General features: G+C 33.7%; 2 protein-coding genes, 1 long non-coding RNA gene and 1 other non-coding gene across 4 annotated transcripts; 1 reads left to right on the forward strand and 3 right to left on the reverse strand.

Moving 5' to 3' along the window:
• Positions 1-3: 3 nt before the first annotated feature.
• On the reverse strand, positions 4-5,532 carry LOC101242999 (plastin-2-like; the record flags this gene model as incomplete). The annotated part of the gene is made up of 12 exons (XM_004227472.3): positions 5,368-5,532; positions 4,744-4,895; positions 4,384-4,548; positions 3,930-4,021; positions 3,508-3,589; positions 3,061-3,226; positions 2,693-2,768; positions 2,131-2,317; positions 1,630-1,810; positions 1,032-1,110; positions 417-508; positions 4-29 (listed from the first exon to the last, which is right to left on the reverse strand). Coding segments are annotated over exons 1-12 (1,401 nt in total), but the record flags the coding sequence as incomplete, so codon positions are not given.
• A 3,497-nt stretch (positions 5,533-9,029) lies between these two features.
• Positions 9,030-10,242, forward strand: LOC113475624. The gene is made up of 2 exons (XR_003397380.1): positions 9,030-9,223; positions 9,504-10,242. It is a non-coding gene; the product is annotated as an uncharacterized LOC113475624 (long non-coding RNA).
• LOC100186367 (gamma-aminobutyric acid receptor-associated protein) lies at positions 10,000-12,370 on the reverse strand. Its single transcript, XM_002129542.5, has 4 exons — positions 12,181-12,370; positions 12,045-12,123; positions 11,245-11,363; positions 10,000-10,556 (listed from the first exon to the last, which is right to left on the reverse strand). The coding sequence occupies exons 1-4, from the start codon at positions 12,268-12,270 to the stop codon at positions 10,491-10,493; spliced, it is 354 nt and encodes a 117-aa protein (XP_002129578.1). The 5' UTR covers positions 12,271-12,370; the 3' UTR covers positions 10,000-10,490.
• On the reverse strand, positions 11,597-11,660 carry mir4089 (microRNA 4089). Its single transcript, NR_034484.1, has one exon. It is a non-coding gene; the product is annotated as a microRNA 4089 (primary transcript).
• Positions 12,371-13,574: the final 1,204 nt, after the last annotated feature.

Raw genomic sequence — 13,574 nt, forward strand, 5'->3', positions numbered from 1 at the left:
TTGAAGATTCTGCAGTTTTTTGAATCTTCCTGAAAATTTAATTTAAGGTTAATTATTTAAAATATGTTGAAAACAATTTAAAATAATGGAAAAATTACAATAAGTTAATAAATGTCGTAAATTATAAATATATATTTATTATCATTTAAATACTATTATTATTATATAAATTCACACTTAAAACCAACAAATATTAAACTTTTACACAGGGACAAATTACCAATTATATTAAAAGACTTTTATATTCTTTTTTACTAATTCCCTTATAATAATTAGGAGGAAGATGGGACACCAAGTAGTAAACAAAAAAACATTCAAAGAACTATAAAACCGTATCTTCATGATTATGTGCTAAAGGTTTTGCTTTCCCCACCTTATCATATATATTAACATGACTTGTTTTGTATAACTCTCACCTTTGCACTTTTTATCAACCTTGGACCAATCCACGCAACCTGGCTTAACTTGCTCGTATAGTTGAAACAGAACAAGTCCAGAAGTTAAGTCTCTAAATAATATTAAAATATTTTGTGATTCTGAATGAATGCAACGTATTTATCTCTAAAGGGTGGGGTATTGACGGTCATTATAACATGAGTGTTCTGTTTAAAAAATTGTAAATATTATGTAAAAAGGTAACTTATTTATTCTCATGTGACTGGGTAATGACATTTGTTATAACATAAATACTCTGTTTCATACACTTCGTACCCGATTACGTATTACCAAGTATGTAACTGTATGGTGAATATATTTTAGCGAATTTTTTTTATTTTGTTATACATAACTGGTAATTGACAACCCTTATAGAAAAAATTGACACCCATTTTTAAAATAACAGGTTTAAAATTATTATTATTTTTTTTTATTAATACCTACTTAGGAAATTGAATTTAATGAGAAGGTAAAATCATGTTTCAGTTGGCCGAAAGCAGTAAATTAAATATATGTTGCTTTAAAACTAATGGTTATGAGCAATAAGTACAAGCAGGTTGTTAAATAAATAATCTAGAAAGGTTGTTCTTATTTACCTGGTGAACTTGTTGACACGAGGAGAAACTCCCAAACTGTTCATCCAGTTTCTATATGTCTTCACTTCTCTCTTTTCCTCTGTGGGTGGAGATAGTTTAGAATATGAAAAATTCTAATAACATAATTTGTATTCGTTTCTTCGAAAAACGATAGCAAGAGCATGGTGTTTAAAGAACAAAGATGAGGGAATCAACAACAAAACGAAAGTAGTTTAAACACGTTACAGATAAAAGGTGTGGGAAAGAGAGTCAGTTAAAAAGAGTGACTGATGCACCCCATAAATTAGAATAAATGAATCAAATTTATTAACCCTTTCGTGGCGGGGCTTAGCAGTCTTTATAACACAGGTGTTCTGTTTCACACACCTCGTGCCTGCTTACGAGCTGCCACAAATGTAACTTTGTGGTAAATATATGAATGAATGAATATAACTTGCTTTATTCTCGCATGGCAGAAAAACAACAGTTGATATTAGTTTTTGGATTTCTTAAACATGCTACGAATAAAAAGATGTGGAAAAGAGCACCAATTAAGGAGGAATAACTGTGGCACCCCATAAATTCGATTAGCTAACTTACTAAACCCAGTAAACCTTACCTTCTATCTCTTCCATGTCTCTTGGTGTAAGGGCAGGGTGTGTGTTGAATAGGTTTGCCACGAAAGCCATGTTGAGTTTAGCATTTCCTTTGGTAATGTCTTTAGCGGTCACAAACTCTCGGCAATTCATTCGCTCGGCATCTTCAAGCATGGATTCAGCTCTGGCAGTGTTGGATTTTGCCTAAATTTTAATTCAAATACGTTTAATTAAAATAGACATATTATATTTCACATTAAATTAAATAAAAGTTAATATTAAAATAAACAATCCATCATTTTTTGAAGGGATACATAAATTCGGGCTGTATTGGATTTTGCCTTAATGTTATTCACATAAGTTAATGTAATTCAGATTCACAATTAAATAAGTAAAGTTAATATTAAAATAGGCATACTATATTTAATATTAAAGTAAATGAAAGTTAATTTTAAAACCAACATTTTTTAAATTAACATTAAAAAAGGGGTAAAAAAACTCTGTTGTTTCCAATAAATTCTTACTTCAATTTTGGCACAAATTGGTGGAGACAGTTCATATTGTTGTGTCTCTTCATCAATTGGTTGGATTCTCTCCAATAGACAAGTGTAAGCAATGGAGTCCTTAATGTCTGCGCTGAAGTTTGTGATAACTTTTCCTCCAGTTGCCTCTTTGTATTTGTCAGATTGTTGAAGATGATAATTCATCCACCTGAAAGGATAAAGGGATGTTGTCTTGTTTTAAACATGCCAACTTATAAATTACCACGTATGTTTTCTCTATATAGCTGATAATTCAGACAACCCATTAATGAATAAAAGTATCTTGCTTTATCCTCGCATGATGGGAAAGCGACAGTCAGTATAACACGGGCTTTCTGTTTCATACACCTCGTGCCCGCGTATGAGTTACCATGTATATAACTTTAAAGTGATTGTTTTTTTCTTCCCCAAGGATACAAATGCCCACAACGGCAGCAGCGACAAGCCTTAAATAAACCTTACTATATACGACATTAATTTTTAATAAGATTTTGTCCAAAACAAAAAACTTTAATAAGATGTAAAAAAATGGGTGCTACACTACCTTAAAAGGAGATCTTCAGGTGACATTGCCCTAAGGTCATCCAATGTTTCACCTTCTAACAGAAGAGCACTAATACCTGGTTAAAAAAGAATATTAGTAATAATAATAACTTTTATCTGTCTATTCAATTATGGTAGCAAAGTTAAAAAAATATTTTAATTGAAAAGACAGGATATGTTTCATACACCTCGTTCCTTCTTACAAGTTACCACAGATATCTTCGTACGTTACTATTTTTTTTTTGCATTATTCATGACGACTTGGCCAACCCAATTCCATTCCCACTATGCGACTTTGTGGGTGATTATGTTTTTGGTAACTTTTTTGTCTTTATTTATGGCTGACAATTTAAACAACCTAATTTATACCTGGGTTGTGAATCAAATCGATCTTTCTGAAAAGTCCGATTCTGATGACTTGCCATAAAAGACCGAGGATGAGATGCTCTTTCTTTTGAACAATATCCTCGGCTCCTATGTTCACAATGTTGCATCCAATGGCAGACGCAGAGTTGAGGGCAAGATTGATATTTTCCTTAAGTTTAAAACAACCTTTTCACGATTTGCTTACATTTTCATTTTTTATTATAATTTGTTTTAAAGATTTTTTTAATTTTAACTAATGGTGAAGTAATTTAAAGGTATTGTGGAATAAAAACAATTATATATATTAGTAATTGTAATAAAAACGAAATGATTGTTTTTTTAAACAATGTATATATATATATACTTTTTTATTGGACTGAGATTATGAGAGTTCAATGTATGCTTTATAACAGACAATTGTTTTTCTAACTAAGCATGTTATATAAATACCTGTTCTCGATAAATGTTAAGGTTTTTCTTATTTATTGTTCTCTCATCAATGGTGTCTGGTTGGGAAAGATTTACCATCTTACTGTAATTATAAAATATTTATTTAAATTTTTGTATTTTATATCTGAAAACAATTGATCGCATAAACAAAGAAAACTGCGACTAAATGATTACACAAACAAAATGCGAAAATAATTGAATAAATAAATGACAGTTTTATTTTTTTGTTTCTATAATACAAGATATCTTGCATATCATGTAACTGTGTGGTTGAATTTGTTATTCTTTCTGCATGACTCAAAAAAAAGTTATGACTCAAAAAAAAGTACACACACCCACAATGGTAGCACTCTCAAGTATCCTTTAATTACAATGCAAGCGTTCCAACTACTGCACCAAGACATTAAACAATCTTATCCTACCATAGAATAATTCCATCTTTCATCCGTTTAAAGAAATCGTTAGCTTGCATGTTCTTCACTCGATCTTTACAATCATCATCGTCTTTCAAATTCTAAAAAAAAATTTAATTGTAAAATAAGCTAAAGTATAATAATTTTAAATTTTAAATTTTTACTGAAAGTTAATTTAAATCATTTTCATCAAATAATTAGTTTCAAAAAAAATCAGTATTACATGGGGTATGTTTAGCAAATAACCATAATATAGTACAGTGGGGTAGGATGGGACATGTTGTTATTATATTTTCCCTTCCCTTTTGGAGAATATTTATAGAAATATATGACCATAGCCCCAAAATTCAAAAAGAGTGTTCCTAATTGTTTAAAACAAGCGTAGAAAATATGGAATTTAAGTGTCAACATTATCCCATGTTGCCCCACCGTACTATATACCAAATATGAACATATTTAAAACCTTTGTGATCCATTTGTTGAACGCAGCACATTCTTCTTCCGAATAAGAATGTTGAGTCCCTTCAGCAGACGCATTGGATATTTCTGATTTTTTCAAGTTTGACTTTGTAGTGATTGCAGTTTTAAATTGACGGGAATATTCTTCAGATGTCAGCTGGGCGTAGATCTAAAATGTCAAAAGAAAACGTTTAATCGTTTATAACTTAATTTTTTGTTTATCTCTTTGAACAGGATAGCGGAAATCATGTTATTGAAACAACAAAGAAAAAGGAAGCAACAGCAAAAGGATAGTTGTTTAAACACGATATGTAAAAAATTTTGGAAAAAGGTCATTTATTTATTCACGCATACAATGTATTACCCGGGCAAATTCTGTTGGGCTGATGGTATTGTTTCGATCCAAATCAGCTTCCTTCATTAAATCACGGATCTTATACTTTGGAAGTTTTAAACCCGACTCTCTAAACAAGTCTTCTACTTCCTCCTTCTCGATGCAGCCGTTCTGGTTGGTGTCTGGAAAATATGTTGGTTAGAAAATGCTTTGTAAAGTCTGTAATTAATAGCGCAGCCAGAAAAAATAAAGGAGTGATTTCAAATCTAAAAAATAAGGGATATTTCAATAAAAAATAAAATGAAAAGGCCGGTTTAAATTTACAAAAAAAAAATTTAAAAGGGGAGACGGAACCCCTAAAACCCCCTTGGCCGCGCCTCCTGAAGTAACTCAAATTGTTGTTGCCAAGTTTAACAATTTGTAACTCGGATGTCCTATCTTGTACACTTTATGCAATAATCATGTTTACAACTTTGTTAACTGTGGTTATTTAATGTGTATTGTCAAAGAATAAATGCTCATTAAGATAGCAGGATTGAGCTTTGAACCTGGTGTCCTGTTGTCACAGGGTAAGCACTAGAACCTTTAGGCCGCAGTCAGAATTAAGCATTTAAAATACTAAACGATTCCTATACGGAAACAAAGAAAACTTACCAACAGTTATAAATGCATTAACAACAGTATCCACATCATCTGTTCCAAGTGACATATTTGCCAATGCTTGTCTGATTCCGGATTCATATTCATCATTTGCCATGTTTATATTAACACTTTACTTAAATAGGATTTCTTAAAGATCTAAATTGTAGATACAGTTTAAAACACTTCTAAACGTCTGCCGGTTACGTCTCACAATTCTGTATACCTTTTAGTGCAATTATGACGAACCGATTTACGAAAGCTATTACGTAATTACGTGTTTCTAAAACAAACCGTTTGCGCTTATGGTGGCTTAACTGAAACGCAAAGTGACACAACGCCCAACAACCAATCGAGTAACGAATCGGATAAACATCCTTCCTCGCTGCAACGCGGTATGACGCTCACATATATCATTTCCGCGCGAATTGCACTGGCTAGACGCAGCCACGCAAAGCGCCCAGCAGCACACACATGTTCCGCTGCGATTTGTTTTTGTTTGGTTTTAATTGTGCCGGGTCGCGAGTTTGTTTGCGGACAAAAAGTCAGAGCATTGTTTGTGAACCTTGCATAAACCAATTAATCACTTATGTTTCTAGTGCAAATACAGATTAAAATATATACGGACCGCACGGCTGGCCGGCTGTAACAATACTTTTGCCGAATACTGATATTATTATTATTAAATTGATGAGTACCACCTTGCAAATAAAGCTCGTGCTGTGCGTCTTAAAAACGCACATAATAAATCGTTATATTTGCCTCAATCGGTATATCAAATACTGAAATAGATTTGCGACCATAAAAATCTGACGCTGAAGTATTTACAAGTAAGCTATAAACAACATAAAAGCGACATTGATTGTCAATACATTTATTGCACGTCATACCAATTATTGACATCATGCTCGGGCACGCTCGTGTAATTAAACGGGTAATTTGACTTTATAGCGGCAAACACGCCTAGTGACTTATGAGCTTCAATAAAATCGTGTTGTGGTTTATCGCACTTTATTCGGGTCCCTATAATCAAATTACGCTGGTAGATATTTCGGTTATTTCTACCGGAAACGTTACGCGGCCACGTCCAATGGAGGCAATTATCATAACATACGAGTTTAATAAACACTTTTAGTTCAGTACCGTAAAGTTTAAACCATTTGGTGACCAAGACCGCATTGGTCGAAATGACCGAAATAGCCTGCTCGTATAAACCGTAGTTTTATTAGGGGCCCCACTTTATAGGAATTTGTTGTTGACAGTCATCGTAATACGGTTATAAATGTAGATCATAGGTAAACATGGAATCTTTTAACTTCTAAAGGCGCATAAAAAGGCTTTGTTTAAATGATTTCCTGAGTGGCAGGGTTACTTGTTTATGACCTATATCATGGATCTAATAAGCGCACGCATGTTAGCTTAGCAAACGCACTTCAAACAGTTGGGAATTAATGTAAAATAGATGACCGGTGTCACGAACTTTTTTGGCCCGAGTTTTCTAGCGCGTATGGGGTATTGTGAGACAAATTCTCGTTCTTTTTCCTCGCTCCATTTATTAGTAAACAAATAATGTTTACAGAATTGTATAACCGTATCCTCGGCTCTTATAAAAGAGATAGTTGTTCAAAACACGAACAGGAAACATGGGATTAAGGTGCTAACAATAGCGCATCCTACCCATACCTTATATCACATCTTACCAGTTAAGGCGCTTATTCTTTTTACAATAACCGTATTAAAATAGAACTGGGTTAATAACAGAATAAAACGTATATAATTGCTATCGAACCAAGTTTAAGCTCTGAGCTTACAAGTTTCTTTTACACTGCAAATATTAACGTTTGATAACATAACGCCACATGCCAAGTTGTTGAGGTTTGCATTATCGCATGCAAACGTTTGGCTTCATGTCGCGGTCGTGTTAACAATATAGATATACAGTGGGGTGGGGAAACATGGGACATCTTTTCATTCGGTTCCCGTCCCATTTGGTTGTAAACAAAGAACATTTAAAGAATTATAAAACTAATCCTCATGACCCCATAGACCGTTGGTAGATGTTTAAAATACGATCGGAATATTTGGATATTATGTGCTAACGGTGTCCCGTCTTCCCCATCCTAATATATTGTACTGTGAGATAGAACGGGATAGCGTTGGCATCTAAACCCCATATTTCCCGGTCGTGTTTTGAACAACTAACAACACACCTATAGAGCCTCAAGATACGGCTATAAAATTCTAAAAATATTCATTGTTTACGAGTAAGTGCGACGAGATAATAGAATAAAAGCGTGCCCATCTTACCCCACTTCAATATATCTGACACATTCTGGGGAACTGAAATTACAGAAGCGCTTGAAAGGGAAAAATATCAGGCAAATACCACGCCAGGTTGTTTGCGCTTACTGTTACGTTTTATTCGCCTGGTCGCACAAAGCAAATACATGATTCTTTGGTAGGATTGTCAAGTGTCAACAACGCCACAATGATCCGGGACGCTTTGCTTAACGATTGTGTATTTAAACAAAACATAGTCCTATTTTCACTCCCTTAAAGGTGAAGGCTAACAATTTGATTGTTATTTCCAAGAATTGGGGAGAATAATAATAGGTAATTGATACGGCTATTAAGTAATAGAATTGGCACTGCGCTAATTTGACAAATACGCTTTCGGAACCTTTGTTCTCAAGTTGCATGACTCGTCTGATTACATCAGTAAACAAATTAAATAAAGCTTCGACAATGGCAACTTTCATCGATTCATTCAACGCTTACAATGATAATCTGTCATATACAAAGCTAACATCATACTGTAGTAAGTGCACAGCTTTCTTTTTAATGCATTGACGAAACGAGGCCAAGCCGTAGGGCATAATAAAGTAGAACTTATACGTTAGTGATTAGTATGGTCTATAAAAAAAGATGTCCATACTGGCATATAGCTAATATAACAACAATGTATGCCATAGTTTTATTTCCCTTACAAACTACCTATATACGTATTAGCATGGCTGGTTTGACAGAACTACGCGCTGAACTTGATTTCCTTTTACGTCGGTCTAATGTTGATATCTGTTCTTAGTTGTACCGCAAACTACCGTCTCTAATTACAATAAGCTCATTTAAACAGTAGCGGTTACTTCTAAGACCCATTAACTCTTTTAGTATCGTGGGATTGGCAAACTTAATCAATAATTTATTTAAATTATGAACTGAACGCTACTGGTGCTGGCGGTAAAATATTACTTTAAATAATCATTTTCTCGTTATACGTTGAGCTGAAGCACCGGGTTGCCCAAATAGGCTTTTTTTGTTGCGTTGTTTACCCGGAACAAAAAGCTTACCAAGCTGTTCTGATGGCTAACGGCTTTAAAATACGCTGAAATGCATGACGCGGCTTGACTGTCCTTCCTTGTTTCGAGCTGACGAGCCCGTATGACACACACTATGAGCCACGCTGGCGATTAAACCAAAACAGAACATCGGGCAGTCGCTCGAGCATCACAACGGCGTGGCGCCTTTTGTTCTGCCCAAATAAGGGCACTCGGCGGGCAATGGAAAAGGCGGAGCGCACCGGTTTACTGATTTGACTCACCGCAGCCACCGATAAATCACGCGATGCGTGGATTTTTGCGATCGTAAAACGGCCATATTTACATATCGGGTAAAGCGTATGCGCCAATATGACAGGCTGATGTGAACATAATTCCGACCGTGTCAGACCGTTAGAGGATGTAAATTACTAGTGAATACAGAGAACCCGTGATAAGAGGGAACAGCTCTAAAGTTACCAAGAGAGCAGAGCTCCAATAACGGCCGCGTAATTAATTTTCGAAGGGGACAACTTTCAAATGTATAGAGAAGTGGGGTGAGACTGGACACCTTTAGTACATGATATCCAAACATTATGTGTTTTTTAAAGAATTACCAATGGTCTATTGGAGTCCTAGGGATATGGTTATAGTTTTTCGTTTACTACCAAATGGGACGAGAAAACCGAATACAAAGATGTCCCATCTTCCCCCATCCTACTATATCACATTCATACTCATGCAGAATTCTGCACGCATAATACATGTGTATATGGTGTTTAATCATTTCGACATTCAATCGCACTACAATAATCAGTTAATTAAATTCCCCTCTAGGCGGGTTAATGATCATAGGCAGACCCCTACAGGACACAAATATCAACGCTACAGATTTAAATGAATACGTGTTGACAACAAGGAAGCAGAGCAATAGTGAAAGTCTTACAACCGTGAGTTATTACGTGTTTAACAAAATTTAGTGGTTACTTTCCTATCACGGCCAGAAATATTGGTATTTTGATGATTTTGTTATTTCTTTTTTAAAGAATTATGCAGTGCACCACTGTCACTTGCTGTTTTTTGAAATTCCAAATTGATAGTAAATGGGTTCAACAGTACACCTAGCGGACAGTTAACATTGTAAACTACACACGCAAGGTGACGCAAAACAGCATAACACGGCTTTCCAGCCAATTGCTCATCAGCACACAAACTAAATCGTTTACTATTGACAGAAGATGTGCAGTTAGTCATACGAATGAGTAACTTGAACAACTTATATAGAGCGTTCTATTAGCAGACCTGATCTGTATGAGCAATATAAATTACGCAGTTTTGTTGCAAATTTATTTAAAGTCCAATTATTTTGGGAAATATTTCAGCAACAGTTAAAGGTGTTTAAGAAACATCATAAACAATCATCAATAAAAACACAAGTGCTAACGTAACTTATTATGTTAAAATAATGGTAAGTTGAATAAACATCCAAAAAACATAAAATCAAACTCATTTTAGTTCTATTCACGAGATATGTGATGGAAAGGTTTAAACTACTATTTTAAAGAAAAAGCAAAAAGAAGAAAGGTAATATATATTACACCACGCTAAATGTTGTTTAAACTAAATATCCTGTTTCTATTGTCAATACGAAATACATGATCAGTACATAATATTTACACAACACAAGAAAAGGACTCCGCATACACGGCAATGATAAACACTTTACACAGTACAAATAAATTGGACACGGCAGTTTATAATTGCCCACATCGTCATTAATCCATAGTTGATGACAATCATCAACAAGTGTTGATAAACGACAAGTCACGCCCCATAGACACTTTCATCACTGTATGCGATGTACAAGAAGAAATCTTCTTCATGGTGCTCCTGTTGAAACAAAACAACAATTACACAAACCGTGTAAACTTTGTTTATTTTATACAGTTTTATATATTTTTTTTTTGTAAATTGTAATAAAGTTTGTAAATTGTAAAGTATCAGTAATTTAGTATTATATAAAAATGACACGTAACAGTTTAAATTTTGTTCCTATAATAACAATACAATTAAAACTTACACGAAATCAGTTTCGTAATTTTTCCAAATTATAGTAACAGTACTGTTAGTATTTATACCAGAAAAGGTACCAATTTAAAAACTACACATTTAGTTTTATACTTTTTTTGTAAATAGTAATACAGCACTGTCAGTATAATTGATATAGGATCAATTACCTTATTAGGAATAATTTGAAAGACTGGATTGAAAGTTCAAAAACTTGTATTAAGGTAACACAAACTTGTTATTATTTAAATTATAAATATTGAAATAAAGATGAATAGAAAATCAGGAGTCATTCGAAAAGATGGTATTTAAATTAAAAGATACTAAAAGCTACAGAATGATATTCAATGTAAGCAAAAGCAATCTATGTCATGAAAGTAAAACTTACTTATATTTAACAACAAAAGTGGACAGAAGAAAATGGAATGAATTACACAAAAGCAATGTGGTCATAAAAGGAAATCTTATATAATAAAACATATAATTTGGCAACACATAACATTATATTAACCTGATAAAGTTGTCCCATGGTTGTGCTTGTTGGTGGGATCACATTGTTTACAAAGAAGAACAAAGCTTCTTCTGGGCGAAGATGGATTCGTTTGCGAATCAAAAAGTAAAATTGACCAACTGGTAAAACAAAAAGTGCCATTTAGCATGGGAACATTGGGAACATGTAACAGTTTATTAGGAAGTTGTTTAAAAACCGAATAGCCAGTATAGTAATATAACTCATTAGTACTTGTACAGCAATTAAATACTCAATAGCCTGTACTTTAACTCATTAGTACAGCAATTAAACGCACCAGTCTGCAAAATATGGCAGTTATGAACAAGCTCTTATGCTTGTAACATAGTTTTTTTTCAAATGCGCATGTGCTGTTGCTGTCATTAAAAATCGTCATGCAAAGCACATGCATTTCCAAGCCACATAACAAATCCCACTTAGTTTAACAATTTAGTTCATTGTTTAATAAAATGGTACGCCTGAAACAAGTTAAGATGTACACCAAAAGTTTGTAAATAAATTTGCGCGTGTCCCTGCTACCTTGTTTACAAATTTTTGGTCATGCACACAGCACACCATAATTGTTCCACACACACCAATTTAAACAATGAACAAATCTGTATCAAAATACGTGGGATATATCATGGCTTGGAATGTACGTGCTTTTCATGCCAATTTTATATTTTTTTAGATAGCATCTGAAAAAAACTGTCCTGCATGCGTGAGATCTCGTCAGGACGTGCCATATTCTGCAGACTGGTACATTTACAAATATGCAATATTAGTAATAAATGTAGGCGCACCAGTTAAATCTGAAGGAACTAGGTATTTCTTCTTATCCAAATCACCAATTCTTGCTTTCATTGCTTTCTCCACAATGACCTGTTAAAGGTACATAATTAAAAATACTAAAATAACCAAAAACAAAATAAAAATTACAGGAACTCGGTCGGGATACTTCTTGCGAATTTTCTCTCCTTCTGTTCGTCTCTTATCGAAAGTATGTTCTTCTTTATATTGCCACTTCATTTTTGTATAAAGTTTGCTTGATTATCAATAAGACAATAATCGTGTACGATATGAAATTATTAATACAACTTCTGAAGAAAAAAAACGAAATGAACTTTAAATAAAGTCAATAACGAAAAGGTCAACTACGATAATCAAAGCCATTACATTAACATGAATACATCTATAAACGTATTACCTAACTTACAATACAATATAAACTAACTATGCTCTTGACTACCGCTTCCTAATCGTTAAAAGTGGCACCATCACAAGACAGCGGTGATCAGCTGACCTCCACAACAAAACAAATACAACTTCAATATGACGTCACAGACCATATTCATCCGCGGAAGCTTGCGCGTCGAAACTAAGCAAAAAACAAAGAAACGAGGTCATAGACTTTGGGAATTGTTGTTATTAGAAAATAGAATGGCAATGTACATATTTTTTTTGCAATTTTTATGAAAAAAATACTAATATATATTTGATTATTCGTTGCGCGTGGAATCACGTGATTGCATGGCTCAGTTACCGCAATATAAAAACAAAAACAAATGAAACAATAAAAATGATTATTTAATAAACTAAAAAATTTAATTAGAATATTTTGTGTGTTTGTCATGATTATATACCTCTCAAATTTGCTCACATTATAACTATTGCTCATAACAAATTTATCCGTCCAACTAATCAGAAAAATACTTTGGTAATTTTTATTTTGTTTTGTTGTGTACATTCACACCAGAGCCATAGAAATACCGAGTAGGTTCCCACTTTAACCCTACCGGCGAGCCGGGATCATAGAAACATTAAATATTTAATTCTGCAAGTCATCATTAATTCTGACAAAATTCTTAACTCGAAATTCTTAGCGGTCTGCGACAAGGTGTGGTATGATTTCTGGTTAAGAATTTTCTTGTGTAACAGGGTGTGTCGTGCTAAATGTTAATGTATTGTTATTGGGAAAAGTTAACAGTTTTCTCGTGTGACAGGGTGTGTTATTCTAAATGGTGAGAATTTTCTCGTGTGGCAGGGTGTGTCGTGCTAAATGTTAATGTTTTGTTATTGGGAAAAGTTAAAAGTTTTCTCGTGTGACAGGGTGTGTTATTCTAAATGTTGACAATTTTCTCGTGTGGCAGGGTGTGTCGTGCTAAACGTTAATATTTTGTTTTTGGGAAAAGTTAAGAATTTTCTCCGTATTTCAAAAGCGACAGAATGAGAATGTTTATGCATTACTCTCTATAACTAATTCAGATTTCTACGTTTTTCAGTTAAGAAAAAATTACATAGTAATATTAAAATTGATTTTACTGAAAGAAGAA

The sequence above is a fragment of the Ciona intestinalis genome, unplaced genomic scaffold, assembly GCF_000224145.3.
Source record: "Ciona intestinalis unplaced genomic scaffold, KH HT001093.1, whole genome shotgun sequence".
Taxonomy (NCBI): domain Eukaryota; kingdom Metazoa; phylum Chordata; class Ascidiacea; order Phlebobranchia; family Cionidae; genus Ciona; species Ciona intestinalis.

Excerpts from the sequence above, each read along its gene's own strand:
- LOC100186367 (XM_002129542.5), bottom strand. The coding sequence starts at position 12,270 with ATGAAGTGGCAATATAAAGAAGAACATACTTTCGATAAGAGACGAACA. Across the intron at positions 11,364-12,044 it reads AGTTCCTTCAGATTTAACTG|TTGGTCAATTTTACTTTTTG; the intron begins GTGCGCCTACAT and ends TTGTTTTACCAG. Across the intron at positions 10,557-11,244 it reads CCATGGGACAACTTTATCAG|GAGCACCATGAAGAAGATTT; the intron begins GTTAATATAATG and ends TTGTTTCAACAG.